Source organism: Cololabis saira, chromosome 9 (genome assembly GCF_033807715.1).
Source record: "Cololabis saira isolate AMF1-May2022 chromosome 9, fColSai1.1, whole genome shotgun sequence".
NCBI classification, from domain to species: domain Eukaryota; kingdom Metazoa; phylum Chordata; class Actinopteri; order Beloniformes; family Belonidae; genus Cololabis; species Cololabis saira.
In genome coordinates, this window is record NC_084595.1 from 4975537 (window position 1) to 4998970 (window position 23434).

The window sequence follows — 23434 nt, forward strand, 5'->3', positions numbered from 1 at the left end:
TTTGACTAAAAATTTGACATTTTAACTAGAAATAAGTCAAATATTCCTGGTAAGATTTTGAGTTTTAGCAGTGCAAACATCCGCTATTTCGCTTTCGCTATTCCGCTTATTTCAAGTGAAAATGTACTTGAAACAGGTGAAAATGTTCAAATAAGTTATTTTTCTGGTGATGACTCTAAATGTTGAAATACCAGTAAAACCACATTCATTGATGAAATGACATAAGGGATGGAAAGGAGGGATGGCAGTTTTACAGGGGGGGATGATTTGGACCGTTTTTATTTCAGGGGGGATGCCATCCCCCCTCATCCCCCCTCATCCTCCCTCAACTCCAGTACTGGGTATCATACACTGGAAAATATCAAGCATATTTGTACATCGGAGTAATATTTAACATTATACAGTATATTTTTAAGGTCAAAGCAGTTTTGACTGTAAGGTGAATACTTTTGCCTCAGTTGGTTTTTATCGTGCCTGCAGGTTTTATTTGTCCCCTGCACCTAAAGGAGACCAATGAGACTTAACCAAGCTACAAAACTGCAAACCTGCTTTTACTTCAGCTTCAGCGAGGGCTACAGTTTGGATTGGATCAGATTCGTCCCGCGGGGTTGGCAGTATATCATGAATCTTGAAAATAATAAACACGTTTCAGTTAAAAAAGTGTCACGGTTTGGTCTTAAGCGGCGTAAAACATTTTTCTTGAAGCTGTGGAACTCTGAGCTGCTTTTTTTCCATTACTACGATAAAACGTGTACAGGCTGTAAGAATGTGCAGCACAACCTAGGCAGTCTGAGACTTTTATATTTTCAGCAACTATGTGAAAACATTTGAGAAAAAAAACAACTCAAGTTAAATAAAAACATTTTTTATCTGATTTTGAAAATTGTACCTATTGTCAATAAAATATGTCAAAGTTCAAAGCACATTTTTATGAACAGAAATAACAGAAACAAACCTCTATTTTGTGAGGACTGTGCAATTATTGCCACAGACAAAAGTAGTTATAACTTAACACATAAAAAGATGAAAAAAGGCGTTTCATATAAGGAGTTGTCTATCCTTCCCACATTCCTGCACCTACAGCACAAAACGTAAAGGAAAATAAATAATCAGAGGTGGGTAGAGGAGCCAAAAATTGTACTCAAGTAAAAGTACTGTTACTTCAGAATAATATGACTCAAGTAGAAGTAAAAAAGTACTTGGTGAAAAAACTACTCGTACTGAGTAACTGTTGAGTAACGTCTGATTTATTTTTTTAACACAACCATTCAAACAGACTAAAGTACAAAATAATCTTCTTCAGGCAAATTAAATCAATAAAATAATAAAATTAATTAAAATTAATAAAAAATAGCCTAAATTAAAATAAGCTTAAAGTAAATTCAAGCACTTTAATAAATAATAAAATAATAACAGAATAAAAAAATAAATTAAGCACAAGTAGCACAAAATTTCCAGCCTTTGTACTTTTCTTTTTTAACCAGGCAGAACTAGAACAAACATGAACTCATAGAAACTCTGTGTGTGTTTGAGTCTGTGTAAATGTGACAAAACATGCAAAAACTAACATTTTTCCCAAAGAATCACCCAGTGATGTCATGAGATTGACGCGTACGTGGATAAAAGGGATAAAAGAAAAGTAACAGCTCAACGTAGCCTAATGTAGCGGAGTAAGAGGAACAGTTTCTTCTTCACAAATCTACTCAAGTAAAAGTAAAAAGTATAGTGATTCAAAACTACTCCTAAAAGTACAACATTTCCCAAATATGACTCAAGTAAATGTAACGGAGTAAATGTAACTTATTACTACCCAGCTATGGAAATAATTAATACCAGTGGGAAAAGCTGAGAGTGAATATTTGGTTCCACGTCAAGAAAAATTATGTAACTTTCCAGATTCCTTTCGTTCTTAGTGAACAAAAAATTAGAAAATCAGGATCTTAGCATAATGATGCAATGATTGCAATAAGCAGAACATGGATTGTGAGAAAACATTATCGGAAGAAAGGTTTTTATTAAGTCTATTATTATGTTTTCACAACAGTTTTCAGTCCCATTAGTAATATTATCATACATATAGTGTTTTTTCTCTTCCCCCATATCAATTTGCATCTTAAAATCTTTTTCGACTCCAAATGAAACACATTGTCAGATTTTGGCAGTTGTGCATGATCCGTTCCTCAAACAATAACAAGCTCCCGCCACGTTGCGCTCTGTTTGGTCTGCGTTCGTTTGGTTTCATCAGATAAGCTGCAGTTTTAACATGCAGAGGTTTGTTGTGGCTGTTTTAGTAAAGTAGTCCGGGGGCTTCCTCTCAACGTCACAACAGGATCTGTTCAGATCGGCTCGCTCCGTCACTTTAGTGAGCGCGTCCAACGCTCCGGCTGAGTCTCTTATCAGCCACGGCACCATTGTTGTCCTGACGCTACAATGGAGCTCTGTCTGCTGCTGCAGAGGGCCGGACGTGCAGAAGAAACTCTTTAGTTTGGAGGACTTTACTCGTGTTTGTTTATGCTGTAATCAACTCCTGCAACAAAAAAAACCCTAAAACTAAAACAAAGCAAAAGCAGTACATATTTTGAAGTGGTTTCTTTATTTCATCACAGCTTTTATCCAACAGTAATAACCACTCTTAACAAAAACAGGAGCTAATGTGCAATAACAAAAAAATTATTGTATGTTGATGAAAGTTCTTGTAATGTCCGTATGAGGATGTGTGTGTGGAGGGGTGAATGTGTCTAGATATAGATATATATATATATATATATATATATATATATATATATATATATATATATATATATATTATTTTTCAGTTTTTTATTTTTATATGATGCGCTGACTGGAGAGCACTTTTAATTTTGTTGTTTTTCGTTTTAGTTTAGTTTTATTTAGCACATAACATAAAAAAATAATATTACACAAATAAGTGCAGTTAAAAGAAACTGTGCAGGGAGGAGCGAGCAAGGCAGTAGGATTATGAGGAGCCCCCGCCTTATAACATTTAACAGTTAAGAGGATACAAAATCATAAAAATAAATAATATATCATAAAAATTGCATGTAGAACATGAATGGAAATAAAATAAAAAAAGAAAATAAAAAAATTACTCTAGACATGATCATGAAAATATGAGTATTATGCTGAACAAATGGCAACACAGAATATGAAGTGCAAAAGAACATTAACAGTGGGAAAAGCAAGAGCTTTCTTGGCTACACTGTTGAATTGAATGTTCTCTTGAGCGACTTTTGAAAATGGATAGGGACCTACAATTGTTTGCAATCTGGTACCAACTATTCCAGACTTTGACACCTCTAAATCTAAACAAAAATGGTCTTCTAGATTCCAAACATTTAGGCGGATGTAGGGCTAGCGAGGGCCTGCCGTGTCGAGTAAGAAGGAAAGTGCTCAGGAACATTTCCTTCTGAGGAAAATATCTTGTAAAGAAAAATGCATATTTGGTAACTGTTGATGTCATAAATAGTAAGAATCTGTAGATTTTTAAATGAAGGAGCAGCAGTAGCATCCCAGACAGATCCAGATGCAAGTCTTACAAAACGCTTCTGGAGAATTAAGATTTTATGGAGAGTAGTTGTAAATGTACTCCCTCGAACAATATTGCAATATGAAAGGTGAGGATAGATTAGACTATAATAAAGAGTAAGTAGACACTGCTTAGAGACAAGGTGCATAACTTTCCTTATTATGCCAATAGATTTGTTTATTTTCTTACTCACACAATAAACCTGTTCTCTCCAACACAAACGCTCATCAATAATTATTCCTAGAAATCTTGTAGATGATACTTGGGGCATCTCTGTAGACTCAATTGTAATTTTAAATACATTTGTACATAGTGATAATGACAATAAAGATCTATCTATCATTATAAGGGAAAAACTGAAAAAAACCCGATTAAGCACTAAAAAAACGACCGGGACAGGACTAACCAAATCAGGAATCTTTATTTGTGATACATATATCTTCTGAAAACAAATTTTACAGTGTACAGACACAGAGAAAAAAACACTTTCTTACTTACATTATTAGTTCCAAGACTGAAAGTATTTTTAAAAATAAATTCTTAAATAAATGTGATTATTTAATGCAGTATAGTTAATATGATTGATAATCAAATATTATATTGATGGAGATTAATACGAGCGGTACTTGGTAAACACAGGAAAACACACACCTGCACGTGTGAAATTATTTGATTGATTGGTTGATTGATTGATTGAAATCTTTAGTTTGAGCATACATATAAAACAATTACACAAAACAACAAAAAAAATAATATGAATAAACAGTCATTTAAACAAAATCAAAGGGAAATAAACCGTCATGCCCGAAAAGGAGTAGGAGGAAGTAGAAAAACGTATGAGGTCCTAACGCTTGTTTCTATTTTACAACGGAGTATTAGGGCCAAACTAAGACAAAAAATAAAGTCATAATAATATGAGAATAAAGTCATAATATTATGAGAATAAAGTCGTAATATTAAATATATTATAAATATATAAATAGAATTTCACAAGATGCTCAATTTTCCTCATTTTAACACAGGGAGAAGATGCTCTTCCTGTTCTCATAAATTATATTCTCATAATATTACGACTTTATTCTCATAATATTACGATTTTATTCTCATAAATTATGACTTTATTCTCATAAATTACGACTTTATTCTCGCAACATTATGACTTTATTCTCGCAACATTATGACTTTATTCTCATAATATTACGACTTTATTCTCATAATATTACGACTTTATTCTCATAAATTATGACTTTATTCTCATAAATTACGACTTTATTCTCGTAATGTTACGACTTTATTCTCATAAATTACGACTTTATTCTCATAAATTACGACTTTATTCTCATAATATTACGACTTTATTCTCATAATATTACGACTTTATTCTCGTAATATTACGACTTTATTCTCATAAATTATGACTTTATTCTCATAAATTACGACTTTATTCTCGTAATATTACGATTTTATTCTCATAATATTACGACTTTATTCTCATAAATTACGACTTTATTCTCGTAATGTTACGACTTTATTCTCGTAATGTTACGACTTTATTCTCATAAATTACGACTTTATTCTCATAAATTACGACTTTATTCTCGTAATGTTACGACTTTATTCTCATAATATTACGACTTTATTCTCATAATATTACGATTTTATTCTCATAAATTACGACTTTATTCTCATAATGTTACGACTTTATTCTCATAATATTACGACTTTATTCTCATAATATTACGACTTTATTCTCATAATATTACGACTTTATTCTCGTAATGTTACGACTTTATTCTTGTAATGTTACGACTTTATTCTCGCAACATTATGACTTTATTCTCGTAATGTTATGACTTTATTCTCGTAATTTCCCCTTTTTTTGCCTTAGTTTGGCCCTAATACTCCGTCGTACTATTTCAATTTTGCTTGAAAAATAAAAATAAGAAAAAAATATAACAGCAAACTTTACTTTATCAAAAAAAAAACATACATATTACCAGGGCCCTTTTTATGGATTATCATCATTTAGATGATTATTGGTGAATAAAACAGCAAGAGTAGAGCGGGTTTTAACAAAGAAACAGTTTCCCCAGTTAAACGAGACTCAGAGAGAATGGCAGGTATTGCGTTTTGTGTTTTGGTTTTGCAAGACAGGAAAATATTTACAAGTCCTGCTTTGGGGAATTGGTCAAGGTTTCCCTTACTTCCCCTCCCTGGTCGTTCTGTGCTCCGTCCCGTGGAGCCACACACGCTGCAGAGCCCCAGACGCCCCCCCACCCGTCTGGGCCGGGGGGGGACGTTGTTCTTTGGCTCCAGCCAGGAAGAGAAGGGTCTTGGGGGTTTGTTGTTTTTGCTTTCCGATAGCATCTACATGGTTCCTCAGTGCCGGCTGTTTATTATAGTATCCAGGCTGGTATTGAGGCGGTGGGGGGGGGGCGTGTGGTCCAGCACCGTCGCCATGGAGACGGGCTGTCGACAGCATCCGTCAGTCGTCCCCCAGGAAGTGTCGGGATTGGCACCTCGGCGTTCCCGGGAGGTCTGGGATTCCCAGCTGCTCGTCAGCTGCTCTGACTGCAGCTGGACAGATGTTGGAGCTCAGGCTTTTACCTTTGGTTTAAATCATTCAGGTTATTGATTATAATGATTATAGAGACACTAGAGCCAGAGATACACGGGGATAAAAGGGACCAATGGTTTTTTAGCCTTTTATTTTGCTGCGTATGTTTCATTGTTTTAAATTGAGCTGCTTAAAAAAACAAGGAATCTTAAGTTAGTCTTTACAAGTGTAAAGTTGGGGACTACATTGTGTTTGTATTTATGAAGGAATGTTACATTCAGGTCAAAAGCTTTTTTTGTGGAAAGTTGAATAAACATTGGCATAAAGCAGCATATTTTCCCTTTCTCAGGTTGTTAACGGTATTAAAAACATAAAAAAAAAATACCTTGAGGTAATTTAGAACAGCACAAAATGTGTGAATAAATTTGCAATTAATATGCAATTAATCGCGATTAATTACAGAAATCATGGATTAATTAAGATTAAAAAATTTAATCGTTGGCCAGCACTAATATATATATATAAGATAAGATAAGATAAGAAATCCTTTAATAGTCCCCCAGAGGGGAAATTTCCAGATTACAGCAGCAAAGGGGATAGTGCAAAACACAAGAGGCATCAATATCACACAATATCACACAATAATAATAATAATAATAATAAAAAACACTATAAACAGTATATACAATAATAATAATAAGAAGAAGGAGAATAAAAATAGTAATAAATAAAAAATACTAGTATACAAAAAAAGAAAAACAGATGGATATTTACAGATGTATACATATATATATATATATATATATATATATATATATATATATAATATATATTTTTTTTCATTTCATTTTATTTATTTCATTCAAAAAAAAACAATTCAATACAAATACAAATACAAATGTTCCTAACTTTTGAATGAAAAGGGAGCAGAAAGAAGAAGAATCTTATCTGATCTGCCCTTTTCACAAATAACATAAATTAAGAATAATAATAAAAAAACAACAACTAAGTGAATAAAAAAAATTAAATAAAATTAAAATAACATTAAAATAAAATTACCGCCGCCTAGGGGTATGTCAATCAAACTCAACTAAAATTATATTTCCTTAACAAACAGGCTTTAATTGTTCTTTTGAATGTAATGTTTGATATTGATAATATTTTTTTTTATTATACTTTTTTTTTTCCTAATGTCTTTTTTTCGGTTTCACAATGAAACACCTACAAATGTCTTAAATGTTCTACTTCTTTTCAGTAAATTAGCTCCATCACCTGGTAGATTGTCTAACATCATAAATTTAGTACATTTATAGTTCTGTGATTGACAAACTCGTATTTAATCATCCTCCCCGAAAACTCCAATAACAGTTTCAGTCACATCCCACCCTCTCCCTTTACTTATTATTTTACAGTCAAGTCTTTTGATGCTCCTTGAAATTGTTGCTCTGTATGATTTTTATATTAAAATCTCAGCAGACTGCGTAGTTAAGCTTAGTTAGCGTAGTTAGCTCGGGAGCTATTTTTTCACCTGAATGGTGGCAGAGAGCCCTAGACAGAATTAATTATACCTCATCTTGCGCCAAGCTGACATTGATTCAGTTTAAGGTGGTACACAGAATTCACATGTCCAAAGTCAAGCTTCATAGACTGTTTGATACAGGTGATAAATGTGACAGATGCTCTTTATCAGCTGCTAACCAAACACATATGTTCTTTTCCTGCCCAAAGCTGTGTTCATTTTGGTCATCTTTCTATAATACTCTCTCAAAAGGCCTTAATAAACCAGTGGTTTCTCGCCCTTTAATTTCTATTTTTGGAGTACCTGAAGATTTTAATAGTTTTACTAAGAAGGAGATCAATATAATTGCTTTTTCCTCTCTTGTAGCTCGTAGACGTATTCTACTTCAATGGAAGGACCAAAAACCTCCATCTCCCAATTCTTGGTTGAAAGACCTGATGTCATTTTTATATTTAGAGAAAATTAAATACGGTATTAGGGGTTGCTCTGATAAGTTTTCTTATATATTATATATATATCTATATTTGGGAACCTATTCTTTCTTTTGTTAATTCTTTGGCATCCTTGGAAGATTCATTTAATCTGATTAAATTTAACTACAGGGAAGTATGATATTGCTAACCATGTCAAATTTTTTTTTTAGGGTTCCTCTTATTTCTGTTTATTTTACATTTTTATTTATTTATCTTATTTCTTTTTTTTAATTTATTTTTATTTTTTGTTGTTGTTTTGAGTGTCCTGTATTTTATTTTATTACTTTATTTTTCCTATTATTATTGTCTTCAGTCAGAGTTTGATTGGTAATTGGTACTTACTTACGTATTTTGCAGTGTGTGTGTTTTGGGGTGTTGTTATGTTAAGTTTTGTGTCCTTATTTATTTTATTCGTTTTTTTTTTTTTGTTTGTTTGTTTGTTGTGTGTGTGGTAAAATATAAAACGGGGTATTCTGTCGAACGCTTTAAAAAAATGTTTATTGTGTAATATAATCTACATGGACTACCCAATAAAGAAACATGTTAAAAAAAACAAACACATACACACAATATAGTATAACATTAAAGCCTGCATATCAGAGCCAAAAAAAAAAGACTGCGTAGTTAACAGACTTCCCTCTCGCTCAGATCTGTGTTCTCTCCTCCCGTCCTCAGGTAGAGCTCCTGAAACCAGAGCCCTCGGCCTGGACCGGCTCGGCGTGCACGTCCACCCGGAGACGGGGAAGATAATCGTGGGCGCTGATGAATCCACGTCGGTGCCAAACATCTTTGCTTTCGGTGACATCGGCGAGGTACAGTCGGCTTTGATCGACAGCAGAAACAAACCCCGATAACAGTCACAAGTGGAAAAGCTCTTTGTGTAATTACTGGTCTTAATTCAGACTTTAAAACTCAACACTAAGTCAGAGTTACTGGATGTGGATCCACACCCATCCCAGTTACCGTTAACAGCTGGCAGAGGAATGTGTTAGCTCTAGGATATTAAACTAGAGCTGGGGATCCATTCAAATGTCAAGAATCTATTCCGATTCTTAAGATTCAGAATCGATTATCACCATTTGATCCGATATTGATTTGGGTTAGTGTTTCCTGGATTATATGACTGTAAAATAACTATTGAAATAATAATTTCACAATAATTATTGTGAAATAACTAAGAAATAAATAACTCAAATAGGCATTTCAATATCCATTTAAAGTGCAAAAAAAGAAAGAAATTGCAACAGCTCAAGCAGTTAACAAGTTATTTTAGCTTGTCTGGTTTATTCTGTCACCAGACACAGCTGGACATGAAGCACCGGCATTTTTCAGGTATTTCATGACAAACCGTGTCCGATAACAGAGAAACCAAACAAGCTCTAGTAAATATAGATAATATGAACTTCATTGAACTAATATAACATTTAGAAATTTAAGCTGAAATGTCCAGCATTTTCTCTAAAGAAAAGTTAATTTAGTTCAGGAGTTTTCAAAACTACTGGGATTAAAGTTCACCAGGCAAAAATGTAATAATGAAAAAAAAAAAAAAAAAAAAATTAATCAAAAAAAAAAAATCGATCTTTAGACATACAAATCGATTTTTCGGAATTAATATGAGAATCGATTTAGAATCAGAAAATCGATTTTTTTTTCAACACAGGCCTATATTAAACCCCATTTAATTCAAACCTAAGCTTTTTTTTTTTCCTGCCTTCAGCTCGTATAATCTGTTCACGTTTATCTGCCCAGTTTGATCCAGATCTAATCACGACGTGTAATCCCATTCCATTCTTGTGATAAAAATGTGCCAAATTGTACCAACAAAAACCTCTCAAATTCAATCCGATGTAATTGTATTTTAAACATCTTTTTTACAATATCCAAAATAGTTTTTTTTTTTATCTATTTATATATATTTTTTTATTTTCTGTAATAATGTTTAACACAGGGTGCTTGCGCAAGTCTTGAAAGTCTTAATAAGTATGGAATTTTGAAACACTGTTTTCCAGACCTTGAAAAGTCTTGAATTTTGTGTGAAACTCTTAATAAAAATAAATATTATTATAAATATATCTAAATAATAAATAAAGTATGAGGAAAAAATGTATGGTAGAATTTTACAGTATGCTCAAAGGCATTGTGAAATGAGAAATAGAAAGGTAGGCTCTAAAACGTATAGTTTATTTAACTATAAACTATAAAAATAGTTTATTTTTTGTTCTTACCAAGTGAGCTAGGTCAAATATGCACTTTTATGTGTTTTGATACAGCTTGTTCAGAAGTTAAAATGAGATAACATAAAGATAAGATCAGTCATGTCAAGGACAGAAAAAATAAGATGCGAGTGAAGAGACTGAATTCTACATCCATTCATGTGTTTTTATAGATAATCTTTGTGACACTTGTTTGATGTGAAATTCATGTACTTGTGATTTTCATGTTTTGAAACGTTTTCATCAGTAAAAACATAATTTACTGTGAATAATGCATTCGTTCATTGAATACTAGCCTATAAAAAATTCTAACAAACATTTCTAATAAACACAATTGGTACAATCTCAAATGAAGTAGGCAGTAGGCACACAAGTATACGTAAAGTACGTAAGGTTAAGGTCTTGGGAAAAAAAATATCAGTTTTAAAAAAGTCTGGGAAAAGTCTGGAATTTTAATTTGGAAAAAGAGCAAGCACCCTGTAACGTGTAAAAATGTATTCCTCGGACCTGGAATCCACCCAAGTCTCCTCCCTTCATATGTAAAGAAAAACTTATTCCACTTTATTCCGAGAAGAATCGCGCTCTGTTGCCCAAACACGCGTGTGACGATCGTTCAGGGCAAGAGGCAACAGGTTTACAGGGAAAACATCTGAAAACAATCTGAATTCAGATGTTTTTGTCGAATATACAAAGTGCAACATCGTAGATTTTAGCTTTACTACTCCCGATCTTCAGTCAAAATGAAACTTATCTTCCACGCAGTAATTAATTAATAACCACCGATACGCAGCACGTCGTTCTTGTTCCCGTAGTTTACAGACATTTCTCTAGTTTTTGGTTTGGTTTTTTTTCAAACTGTCAAATTTTGATGAAAAAAGGTTGATGAATTTGTCTGTTGTTGATTTATTCATCAAAGTGAAGCGACACTAGACTTTCTTTCTGCTTTCATACAATTACGAAACTGCTCCGTGTTAAAACAAGTTAAACCCGCTGCATGAGCTGTCACTTGTTTTTTGACTCCGACCAGCTGCGAAACTTCATTCTGCCTCCCAGGTTTCATTCACACACACACACACACACACACACACACACACACACACACACACACACACACACACACACACACACACACACACACACACACAATGAAGTTCTTTACATTGACATTTCACTTTGCTTATCAGCTTTTTTTTGGCTTTTTTTTTTTAACAATAACAGAAAAGACTCATTTAAGAATTTTCTCAGGTACGTTTCTTCTCAGAAGAGAGTCCAGTATAACTTACATTGTACATATATAACTTATTTGACAATTTTCCCCTGTTTCAAGTAAATCTTCACTTGAAATAAGTAGAAAAATCTGCCAGTGGGACAAGATTTATCTTCTCATTACAAGCAAAAAAATCGTGTTCCACTGCCAGATTTTTCTACTTATTTCAAGTGAAAATCTACTTGAAACAGGTGAAAATTGTTGTTGTTGTTTTCAGTGATAAGTCTTGTTTTAAGTGAAATTATATTTTATTTGACTAAATATGAGACATTTTAACTAAAAATAAGACAAATATTCTTAAGATTTTGAGTTTTTGCAGTGTGGTTTCTCAAAACAAAGAGACTTTGAGTGTATTAAAAAAAATATTTTTTTTGTACTACAGATTTTTCTACCTATTTCAAGTGAAAATCTACTTGAAACAGGTGAATTTTTTTTTTTTTTGAGTTTTTGAGTGTTGTCTTAAGTGTAATGAGATTTATTTGACTAAAAATGAGACATTTTAACTAGAAATAAGACAAATATTCTTGTTAAGATGTTGAGTTTTTGCAGTGTTGCAATGGAAGTAGAGGTCGTACGAAAGACAAAAACAGTGCAAAAAAGCAAGTCAAATGTGTGTGAGACAGACAGACAGACAGACAGATATGGCACATAAGGTTATTGCACATCTTGTGCAATAACCTTTTTCACTTTGCTTATCAGCTTTTTTTTGGCTTTTTTTTTTAAAACAATAACAGAAAAGGCTCATTTAAGAGTTTTCTCAGGTAAGTTTCTTCTCAGAAGAGTCCGGTATAAAGAACTGCTTTAACCGCGGTGCTCGTGCCTTCTGGCCTGTAAAGAGTTACTGGAATGCCAGCGTTCATCCCCGTACACGCAGAGCAGCAGGAGACGTTTGAGACAACAGGATGTGCTGCGGTAATTTAACAAGTTGAAGTCATGTCTTCAGAATTGCCCCGCAGCCCTGCCGTTTCCTGCACCGTCTTCAGCTGCAAGTTCGTCCCCGTGGCTCGGCTTTTATCTGTCGGGAAAAAAACACAGACGGCAAAGTTTTTTTTTTTTTTTTTTCTTAAAGTGATTTAGTAGCTTATATTTTGAAAGATTGATTGCAGCTGACGCATCTTGCTTCGGTGTTTTTAGTTTCACGCAGGTTCTGTTCTAAAATTGTGTTGTGTAAGATATTTCAAAAATAAATTAACAGGTATTCAAATGATTTAAAATCAAATACCCAGTGTTGGCTTATACCTGAAATGATTTTCCAAATAGAGTAATAAACCATTCATCTTTTTTCTCACTTTCCATCATTGTTTATTCACTAAAGCAATGAAATTAGTTCAAGGCACATATTTTGCAATCCCTAACATCAGTTTACTAGAGCTTTGCCATAAATATAACATAAATGGTTTCTGTACAGACGTTTTGAGCTGAGTAGTAGCCGAGATTAAAGGGTTTCTGGGAAAGAGACCATGACTACGTTTACATGCAGTCAAAATTCGGGTTATTGCCAATATTCGGGTTTTAAAAGGGTTATTGATGCTGGAAACGCTGTCCATATAAGAGATTCAAATTCACTTTAGTTCAGTTCAATTTAGTGCCAATTCACACACAAAAAAAGAAGTTATCTGGCACAAAATGTTTGCAAAATTCAGTACAGTCCAATAAAATGCAATCCAATTCAGTCCAATTTGTTACAATGGTATTGAGTCCAAATTCAAAAGTCTTGAAATACCAATTCATAATTAAAGCTGCAAGCAGCGATGAACGGGCCCTCGCACTCACGGCCACCGTCCCCCATAAGCATATCAGAAATGACACCACCCACGACTTCCTATGTCAAACCATTCAAAAGTTATAGCAGGAAATAGGGACAACCAATCAGAAGAAGGGGCGGGGCTAATTTGCACCAATGAAGGTCAAGGACTCAATACCGAGTCCCATGACACCACCCACGACTCTTTATGTCAAACCTTTCAAAAGTTATTGCAGAGAAAAGTATTCTAGGGGGCGCTGTTGAGCCGTTAGGCCACGCCCATTAATGCAAACCATGAAATATCAAATTTATCACCAGGCCTGGCTTGCATACAAAATTTGGTGACTTTTGGGGAACTATCAAATATGGACCAATCAGATGAAGGGGGGCGCGCTTTTTGGCGTATAGCGTCGCCATGGTAACACTTTTGAAAGAGTAAAGTAATGCGTGTAGTCACAGGATGGAGATGCACATTTTGATGTATAACACACCTGGGTGCACGATACGGTTCGGGCTGAATTAACTGTTGAAGGAATGGCATATATTGCGCCAAAATTACACAATTAATTCAAAATAGCAGAAAAGAAGGAAGGAAGGAAAGATGGAAGGAATGGAGGAAGGAGAAAAGAAAGAAGGAAGTAGGAAAGGGAGTAAGGAAGGGAGGAAAGATGGAAGGAAAGGAGAAAGGAAGGAAAGAATGGAGAAAAGAAAGAAGGGAGGGAAGAAGGAAGGAATGAAGAAAATAAGGAAAGAAGGAAGAAAAGCAAATAAGGTAATAAAGGAACGAATGACGAAAGGGAGGTAGGAAGAAAAAGGAGTAAAGGAGGGTAAAAAAGAAGGACTCGGACTCGCTGTCAGGCCGTTCTACGGATAACTGTCTGGATAGTGCCTGTTGTTTTTTAATCTTAGCACACAAAAAACAAAAAGTTAATCGTCTAATTTGTCCAAAACAGACCCACAATACCACTTTTCTGACAACACCACATGTTTCCAATGCATGATGGTCCATTTCAGTTGACAGAGTTAACATGAACATGAAGCCTCTTTTGTGCAGGAAAGTGACATTTGTGAAAGTAGAGGTAAATGTTAGTGCACTAACATTTATATTTATATATATATATATATATATATATATATATATATATATATATATATATATATATATATATATATATATATATATATACTAACACTAACATCTGAGAGATTGGAGATCACAGGGGTTTGCTCTACTTTTTCTTTACACACTGAAATTCCTCCAGGTCCTTAAATGGTTTGATGTTATGCACTTCAGGAGGAGATATGTACAAATCCTTCTGTGACATCATTATTATAAAACATTTCAGTCATTTCTTTTTCTCATTTGTTTGGCTAAATAGAAGTCTGCTGCTTTCCACGGAGACTGCGTCTCCATCTTATCGTCTTTACAATTTTCGGCTGACGGCTCATTGAAATTACATTTGTATCGTTTTCTTTTTCCTGTCAACTTATATTTATATCACAAGACATCTTGGATTCATGTTGTATGCAACGAAATACATCAAAGTCAGTTTAAGATTACACACACACACACACACACATACACACACACACACACACACACACACACACACAATCTTTTACATTTCTCAGATCACCCAACAATTGATCATTTAGATCAAACCTTTTGTGAATAATGTGTTTGATCATACTTTAATGTTAAAATATTGATCACCCAGCTATTTTAAAGTATCAGGGCCAGGCAGGAGAAAAATAAAAATAATATTTTAGAGGAGGAAGTTTTTTTTTTCATTAGGCACTTTGAGAAAAAAGTCGAAATGTCGAGAAAAAAGTCGAAATGTCGGGAAAAAAGTTGAAATGTTATGTCCAATTTTGAGAAAAAAGTCAAAATGTTGAGGAAAAGTCAAAATTTCGAGAAAACAGTCGAAATGTCGAGAAAAACGTTGAAATGTTGAGATTAAAAAAGGAAAAAAAAGAAAGGTCAAACATTTTTTTAAAAGCTCCCGGGAGCCACTATGTCCAATTTTTAGAAAAAAGTCAAAATTTCAAGAAAAAAGTCAAAATTTTGAGAAAAATGTCGAGAAAAAAGTCGAAATTTCGAGAAAAAAGTTGAAATGTCGAGATTAAAAAAGGAAAAAGAAAAAAAGAAAAAAAAGGAAAGAGAAGAAAAAAAGGAAAAAAAAAGAAAGGTCAAACATAGGTCAAACAAAAGTCGAAATGTTGAGGGAAAAAAGTAAAAATTTCGTGAATAAAGTTGAAATGTTGAGAAAAAAGTCAATATTATGTTAAATTTCGAGAAAAAAGTCAAAATTTCGAGAAAAAAGTCAAAATGTCGAGATAAAAGTTGAAATGTCGAGATTAAAAAAGGAAAAAAGAAAAAAAAGGAAAAAAGGAAAAAAAAGAAAGGTCAAACATTTTTGAAAAACCACTAGGGCGGCGCTAAATAGTGTGGCCAATTTCGTGAAAAAAGTCGAAATGTTGAGGAAAAAAGTCAAAATTTCGTGAATAAAGTTGAAATGTTGGGAAAAAAGGCGGAATTTGGACTTTATTCACGACATTTTATTCTTGAAATTGTATTTCAACATTATTCTCGACATTTCGACTTTTTTCTCAAAGTGCACAATAAAAAAAAATCTTCCCCCTCTCAAATATCTTTTCTCCTGCATGGCCCTAATCCTCTTCCGTAGTGAACAGATCTCTTAACTTGACATCTTTGTGTTTTTAGGGCCGTCCCGAGCTGACCCCGACGGCCGTTAAAGCAGGAAAGCTGCTCGCTCTCAGACTGGCCGGCCGGAGCGCCGAGCTCATGAACTACGACAACGTAAGACACGCACGCACACCGAGCCGGGCCTTCTTACCGTCTCTCCACAGTTTACGGCCGTGTGGCTTTTCCTGCTTATTGTTTCATAGCTCATTTCAGACAAATGCATGAGCACTTGTGCTGCTGTTTGGTTAGACTCTCATCTGCACCACCCGACCAGCCTCTCCTTACGATGATTCATGGCGTAATATGCCAGCGTTTTCCAAAATATCATCCGTCTTCATCCTTCTTGGTATACTTATTCATCCTTCAGTGGGCTTTAATGAAGGTTTTATTATGGTTACTGCGTCCTACGTGATTAAGGGAATGGTTGGACTTGTCTGTGTTTATTTACCGTGTGCTTGATTCATTTTTCTTGCCATGTAGATCTGTTTAAATGATTATGGTTATTTCTATGTGTCACATTCAGTAACAAAAAAGAAGTCCCTTCTTCTTAATGCGTTAAAAATTCAAAGTGTTCTGTACTTGAAAATATGCGACAGCTTTGAAAACTCTGTAATCTGTCGTGTGTAGAACTAAACAACGTCGAGAGCTTTTTGAAAAGTGAAGAATTACCTAGTTTTTTTGTTCTTTAGGGCCCGAGCACTGACAGTGCGAAGGCCCTGTTGTATCTGTAGGAATTATTCTTTATTTTTCTTTTCCTTCTGAGGAAATAAGGCCTTTTTTCCCCCTAAACGTGCCCCAAAAGTCACCAAATTTTGCATGCAAGCCAGGCCTGGCGAAAAATTTGATATTTAATGGTTTGCATTAATGGGCGTGGCCTAATGGCTCAACAGCGCCCCCTAGAAAACTTTGTGCCTCAAGCCCCACAATACGGTTTGACGTACATGCACGAAAATCAGTACACACCTGTATCATGTCACAACTTCGGCAGTTAATACGGCCCGAACCGTAACGTGCACCCAGGTATGTTATACATCAAAATGTGCGTCTCCATCCTGCGACGACGCTCATTACTTTTCTCTTTCAAAAGCGTTACCGTGGCGACGCTAGACGCCAAAAAGCGCACCCCCCCCCTTCATCTGATTGGTCCAGACAGAAAAAACTTTGTGCCTCAAGCCCCACAATACGGTTTGACGTACATGCACGAAAATCGGTACACACCTGTATCATGTCGCAACTTAAAGAAAAGTCTCTTGGCTACATGGCCGAAACCAAACAGGAAGTCGGCCATTTTGAATTAATCGTGTCATATTGCCGCAATTTATGCAATTTCTTCGGCCGCTTCTTCGCCCGAACCGTAACGTGCACCCAGGTGTGTTAAACATCAAAATGTGCGTCTCAATCCTGCGACTACGCGCATTACTTTTCTCAGTCAAAAGTGTTACCGTGGCGGCGATAGACGCCAAAAAGTGCGCCCCCCCCCTTCATCTGATTGGTCCATATGTGATAGTTCCTACTTTCTGCTATAACTTTTGAATGGTTTTATTTAGAGCAGGGGTCGGCAACCTGCGGCTCTAGAGCCGCATGCGACTCTTTAGCGCCGCCCTAGTGGCTCCTGGAGCTTTTTTAAAAATGTTGACCTTTTTTTTCTTTTTTTTTTCTTTTTTTCTTTTTTCTTCTTTTTTTTCTTTTTTTCTTCCTTTTTCCTTTTTTTTTTAATCTCAACATTTCGACTTTTTTCTCAAGATTGTACTTCAACATTAATCTTGACATTTCAACTTTTTTCTCGAAATTTAGACTTTTTTTCTCGAAAATTTTGACTTTTTTCTCGACATTTCGACTTTTTTCTCAACATTTTCGACTTTCGCCACTTGCCTTCATTCTAAGGCTTACACATACAAGACTTTTCATTTTTTGCGGCTCCAGACATATTTGTTTTTTGTGTTTTTGGTCCAATACGGCTCTTTCAACATTTATGGTTGCCGACCCCTGATATAGAGAGTCGTGGGTGGTTTCATCCTCTAAATGTCCAGGTCTGAAGAATCTACATCAAGTCATTCAAGCTTCCACTGCAGCCTGAACGTGCACCAGGGTGGAGGACCGTTCATCGCTGCTGCAGCTTTAATTCTTTATGTGCTTTTATGTGACAGGTGCCCACGACGGTGTTCACCCCTCTGGAGTACGGATGTGTCGGTCTGTCCGAGGAGGAGGCGGAGAAACGGCACGGGAAAGACGGGATTGAGGCAAGATAAAATAAGATAATCCTTTATTTCTCCCTCAGTGGGCAAACTCACTTTGTTTAGCAGCAGTAACTTAACACACACATGCAGGGGAGGGGTAAAAAGTAAAGAATATATATAATTACAAAATATAAACAGTACATTCACTGCAAAAACTCAAAATCTTAACAAGAATATTTGTCTTATTTCTAGTTAAAATGTCTCATTTTTAGTCAAAAAATCATCACCAGAGTCATCACCAGAAAAATAACTTATTTGACAATTTTTCACCTGTTTCAAGTAAATTTTCACTTAAATTAAGTAGAAAAATCTGCTAGTACGGCAAGTGAAAATCTACTTGAAACAGGTGAAAATTGTTGTTTTTCAAGTTTTTTGAGTGTTGTCTTAAGTGTAATGAGATTTATTTGACTAAAGATTTGACATTTTAACTAGAAATAAGACAAATATTCTTGTTAAGATTTTGAGTTTTTGCAGTTGCAATGGAAGTAGAGGTAGTACCAAAGAAAAAAGCAGGTCAAATGTGTGTGAGACAGACAGATATGGCACATATGGTTATTGCACATCTTGTTATTGTTATTATTGCACGTGTTATTGTCCATTAACTACTGAGAGCAGGGAGGATCAGTCTCTGCCGTCTCAGCTGAAAGTTAAACATTTCAGACTGTCAACATGAATGCTGGACTTCCACTTCCACTGAATGTGCAGTCGCACTTGAATAATGATTCAACAAAGCAGAATCTCATTCAAACCTCGGTTGGGAAAGGCCTTGTAATATAAAATCTCGATCTCTAAAGCTGTATAAAAGACAGAGGTCTAGAGCAGGGCTCTGCAATCCGCGGCTCTTTAGCGCCGCCCTAGTGGCTCCTGGAGCTTTTTCAAAAATGTTTGACCTTTTTTTCTTCTTTTTCTTTTTTTTTTCCTTTTTTTTTCTTTTTTTCCTTTTTTTCTTCTTTTTTTCCTTTTTTTCTTTTTTTTCTCTTTTTTTTCTTTTTCCTTTTTTAATCTCGATATTTTGACTTTTTTTCTCTAAATTTTGACTTTTCTCAACATTTCAACTTTTTTCTCGAAAATTTTGACTTTTTTCTCGACATTTCTACTTTTGTCTCAAGATTGTACTTCAACATTAATCTCGACATTTCCACTTTTTTCTCGACATTTCTACTTTTTTCTCGACATTTCCACTTTTTTCTCGAAGTGCAGAATGAAAAAAAAATCTCCCCCCAGTTATAACTAATATAGAAACATGCAGCATGTATTGTCTTCATTCTAAGGTTTATACGAGACTTTTCATTTTTTTGCGGCTCCAGACATATTAGTTTTTTGTGTTTTTGGTCCAATATGGCTCTAAAACATTTTGAGTTGCCGACCCCTGGTCTTTAAACTAAATTTGTCTCTATATATATTACATTTTGTGTAGGTGAGACCCCTAATCTGCTAGTGGCTTATTCCTGCCATCAGCCTGTATTAAGAGAACAATCTTCCACAATAGCCGCTTAAACACTGACTGTGTTTCCATGCATCAATAACCCTTTTAAAACCCGAATATTAGCAATAACCCGAATTTTGACTGCATGTAAACGTAGTCAGTGACACACGTACACAAAGCAAGAGCGAGTCTCTCTGTATTTACCTGCCAGTGTACGTGCACAATGTTCCCAACACCTGCACAAGGCCGTGGATAAACGGCCGCGCTGGCAGGCCAGGGCTCCTGGAGCTTTCTTAAAAATGTTTGACCTTTTTTTCTTTTTCTTTTTTTTCTTTTTTTCTTTTTTTCCTCTTTTTTTCTTCCTTTTTCCTTTCCCTTTTAATCTCGATATTTCGACTTTTTTCTCAACATTTCCACTTTTTTCTCAAAGTGCATAATGAAAAAAAAAATCTTCCTCCAGTTATAACTAATATAAAAACATACAGCATGTGTTGTCTTCATTCTAAGGCTTATACAAGACTTTTCATTTTTTGCAGCTCCAGACTCCAATAAACCTTTTAAAACCCGAATATTGTCAATAACCTGAATTTGCACGGCCATGTAAACACCAATAACCCTTTTGAATAACCGGAATTTGCTCATATTCGGGTTTTTAAAAACCCCAATATGACCCCTGGGTTACTCCTTTTAAAACCTGAATATTTGGTCATGTAAACGCCAAACGGAATATCCCCATCAAACGGAACAGGAATTAGTTTTCTGCACATGCTCTGTTCACAAGGAATCCTGGTCTTTTGAGTCCAGGAAGTTCTTATAAACACGGAGAAACCAAGACCAGGAGGAGACTAATCACTTCATAAATGTAATGAAGGATATGAACATTTCTGCATTTGTAGACGGTAGAAAGTACCGGGATAGAAGATTTACAAGAAGGAGAGAGAAAAGTTGCGTGAAGCAGCATTTGTTTTGAATTTGGATACAGGAAGAAGAAGCGGAAATGATGGTAATTGCGTCATTCCCTTTTTTCCCTCTTTTTTTCTTTTTTTCCCTCTTTATCTTTTTCTCTTTTTTCATCTTTTTTTCCTCTTTCTTTTTTTTCCTCTTTCTTTTTTCCTCTTTTTTTCCTCTTTTTTCACCTTCTCTTTTTTCATTTCTTTCCTCTTTTTTTCCTCTTTATCTTTTTCCTTTTTTTTCTTTTTTTCCTCTTTTCATTTTTTTTCCTCTTTCTTTTTTCTTTTTTTCCCTCTTTTTTTCCTTTTTTTCTCTTTTCCTCTTTTTTTCCTCTTTTTTCACCTTCTCTTTTTTCATTTCTTTCCTCTTTTTTTTTCCTTTTTCATCTTTTTTTCTCTTTTTTCCTCTTTCTTTTTTTCCTCTTTATCTTTTTCCTTTTTTTCTTTTTTCATCTTTTTTTCCTTTTTTCCTCTTTTTTTCCTTTTTTTCTCTTTTCCTCTTTTCCTCTTTTTTTCCTCTTTTTTTTCCTCTTTTTTTCCTTTTTTTCTCTTTTCCTCTTTTTTCCTATTTTTTCACCTTCTCTTTTTTCATTTCTTTCCTCTTTTTTTTCCTTTTTCATCTTTTTTTCCTCTTTTTTTCATTTTTTTGATAGACAGATTTAAAAGAAGGTGAGAGAAAAGTTGCGCGAAGCAGCATTTGTTTTGAATTTGGATACAGGAAGAAGAAGCAGAAATGACGGTAATTGTGTCATGACGTTCTCCGTGCGTCGCTGGTTTGATCCAGATATCCCAAATGATTAATTACCATGTAAACGGAATATTCCCAATGTTTCAGTAACCGGAATATTAGCAATAACCTGAATTTAGATGCATGTAAACGTAGTCAGTGACACACGAACACAAAGCCAGAGTGAGTCTCTGTATTTACCTGCCGGTGTACGTGCACGATGTTCCAAACACCTGCACGAGCCGAGGATAAACGGTTGACTCTTCTGGCTGTGTGTGTGTGTGTGTGTGTGTGTGTGTGTGTGTGTGTGTGTGTGTGTGTGTGTGTGTGTGTGGTGATGACAGCTCCCTGAGATCTGAGGAGGAGTTGCAGGTTCCACCCCCGACAGCTGCACGGCCCTCACGACGAGTGTCGGCATGTTTCGCTCGTAGAATAAAATACACAACACTCACGTCTCAGTCACGACTTTGAAACCCAATCAGTATCAGAAACAAAGCTCTGACTGGGCTATTTGGGTTCTGGACAGATGGTCCAGAAGATCAGGTTAATAAACAAGTTAAAAAATGTAAAATAAAATAAAAATACACCGATTTAGCAATTTTAAGTCTTTCATTAGAAGAAAGAACCAACGTTAAACAACGATGATCTCAGTGACAGGATTAATCTGTGGAACAGCTTAAATACAGAAATGAAAATGTGTAGCACGTTATTACAATTCAAAAGCTCCTATAAATACAAAATGATTAATAAATATAAAACAAAGGGATAATACACATGGGCATGTAGCTATGGACGTGTGTATGTATGTATTAGTGATGCACCGATTGTTCGGTAACCGAAATTGTTCGGCCGAAAATAGCAAAAAAACACTTTCGGTGTTCGGTGGAATAAGTGTCCGTCCCGTAACGTTGCGCACCACAAACAATAATCGTTGGGCAACCAAAAACTAACCCCATAAGAATTTTACCTAACATTCACCAGGAGGTGGAACCAAAACAACATAATGCTGGGAAATTAAAACATTTTCATTTTTTTATGTTCAATAAATATTTTCTACCTTGTAATTTTGTAAAAGATTTTTTTCTTTGAAAAGCCTAAATCAAATGTATTTGATTTATGCAATGGTGAAAAAATTGGCAAAATAAATGAAAAACTGCTGAAGAACCATGTTCGGTATTCGGCCAAGTGTTTATTATTATTTTCGGTTTCGGTTTCGGCCACAAATTTTCATTTCGGTGCATCACTAGTATGTATATATGTGTGTGTGTGTATATATGTATATATATATATATATATATATATATATATATATATATATATATATATATATATATACATATATACATATATACATATATATATATATATATATATATATATATATATATATATATATATATATATATATATATATATATATATATATTAGGGGTGTAACAATATATCGTGCCATGAAATTTTGCGATACAAAAACGTCACGATACGTGTCGTGGAGGTGACAAACTGTAGCGCAATATTGGGTTATTAATATTAATCTATTGTGTTGACTAGTAACAACCGCGCCTCGACCCGCGGACCAAAATCTTCCTCCGCTCAGAAGAAACTAGTCCCGTTTTGAGGTCGTCTGAACCTTTACTTATGTAAGTCTGGTGGGGAGTTAAGCCTTACCTTATTAAATTAAACCTTTTTGGGGTGGTGAGTAGGATAAACACGGGGAAACTTCTTCAGAGTTCCAGTGTACTTTAATGTCCCTCAACAGTGTAGGATTTTAGAACATCAACACAGCACCTAGTGCCGTACTGTGGCGTATCACTCCGCCCAATCTAAAACAGACAAACTACAGATAAACTGACTAGTGTCATTATAGTCCCTGATTTACATCACAATATAAAGAATAGATTTATAAAATGATGAAATAACCTTCTTAACAAAAATAAATCTCCTCTTACACTTATAAGGTGAGCATGAATCAATCTGTTTTATGATGTAAAATTGTATGTATTTATTTACTTTTATTAATTTAATTTTAGTTGTTAAATTTCTGGAAAAGAAAAAAGTCAAGTCATA

General features: G+C 34.7%; 1 protein-coding gene across 1 annotated transcript in view; it reads left to right on the top strand.

Moving 5' to 3' along the window:
• txnrd2.2 (thioredoxin reductase 2, tandem duplicate 2) overlaps nucleotides 1-23434 on the top strand; it is an 83342-nt gene that overhangs the window by 49096 nt on the left and 10812 nt on the right. The window contains exons 11-13 of the mRNA XM_061730346.1: nucleotides 8772-8908; nucleotides 16046-16141; nucleotides 18175-18267. Coding sequence (XP_061586330.1) covers nucleotides 8772-8908; nucleotides 16046-16141; nucleotides 18175-18267 — 326 coding nt within the window. The remainder of the gene's footprint in view (nucleotides 1-8771; nucleotides 8909-16045; nucleotides 16142-18174; nucleotides 18268-23434) is intronic.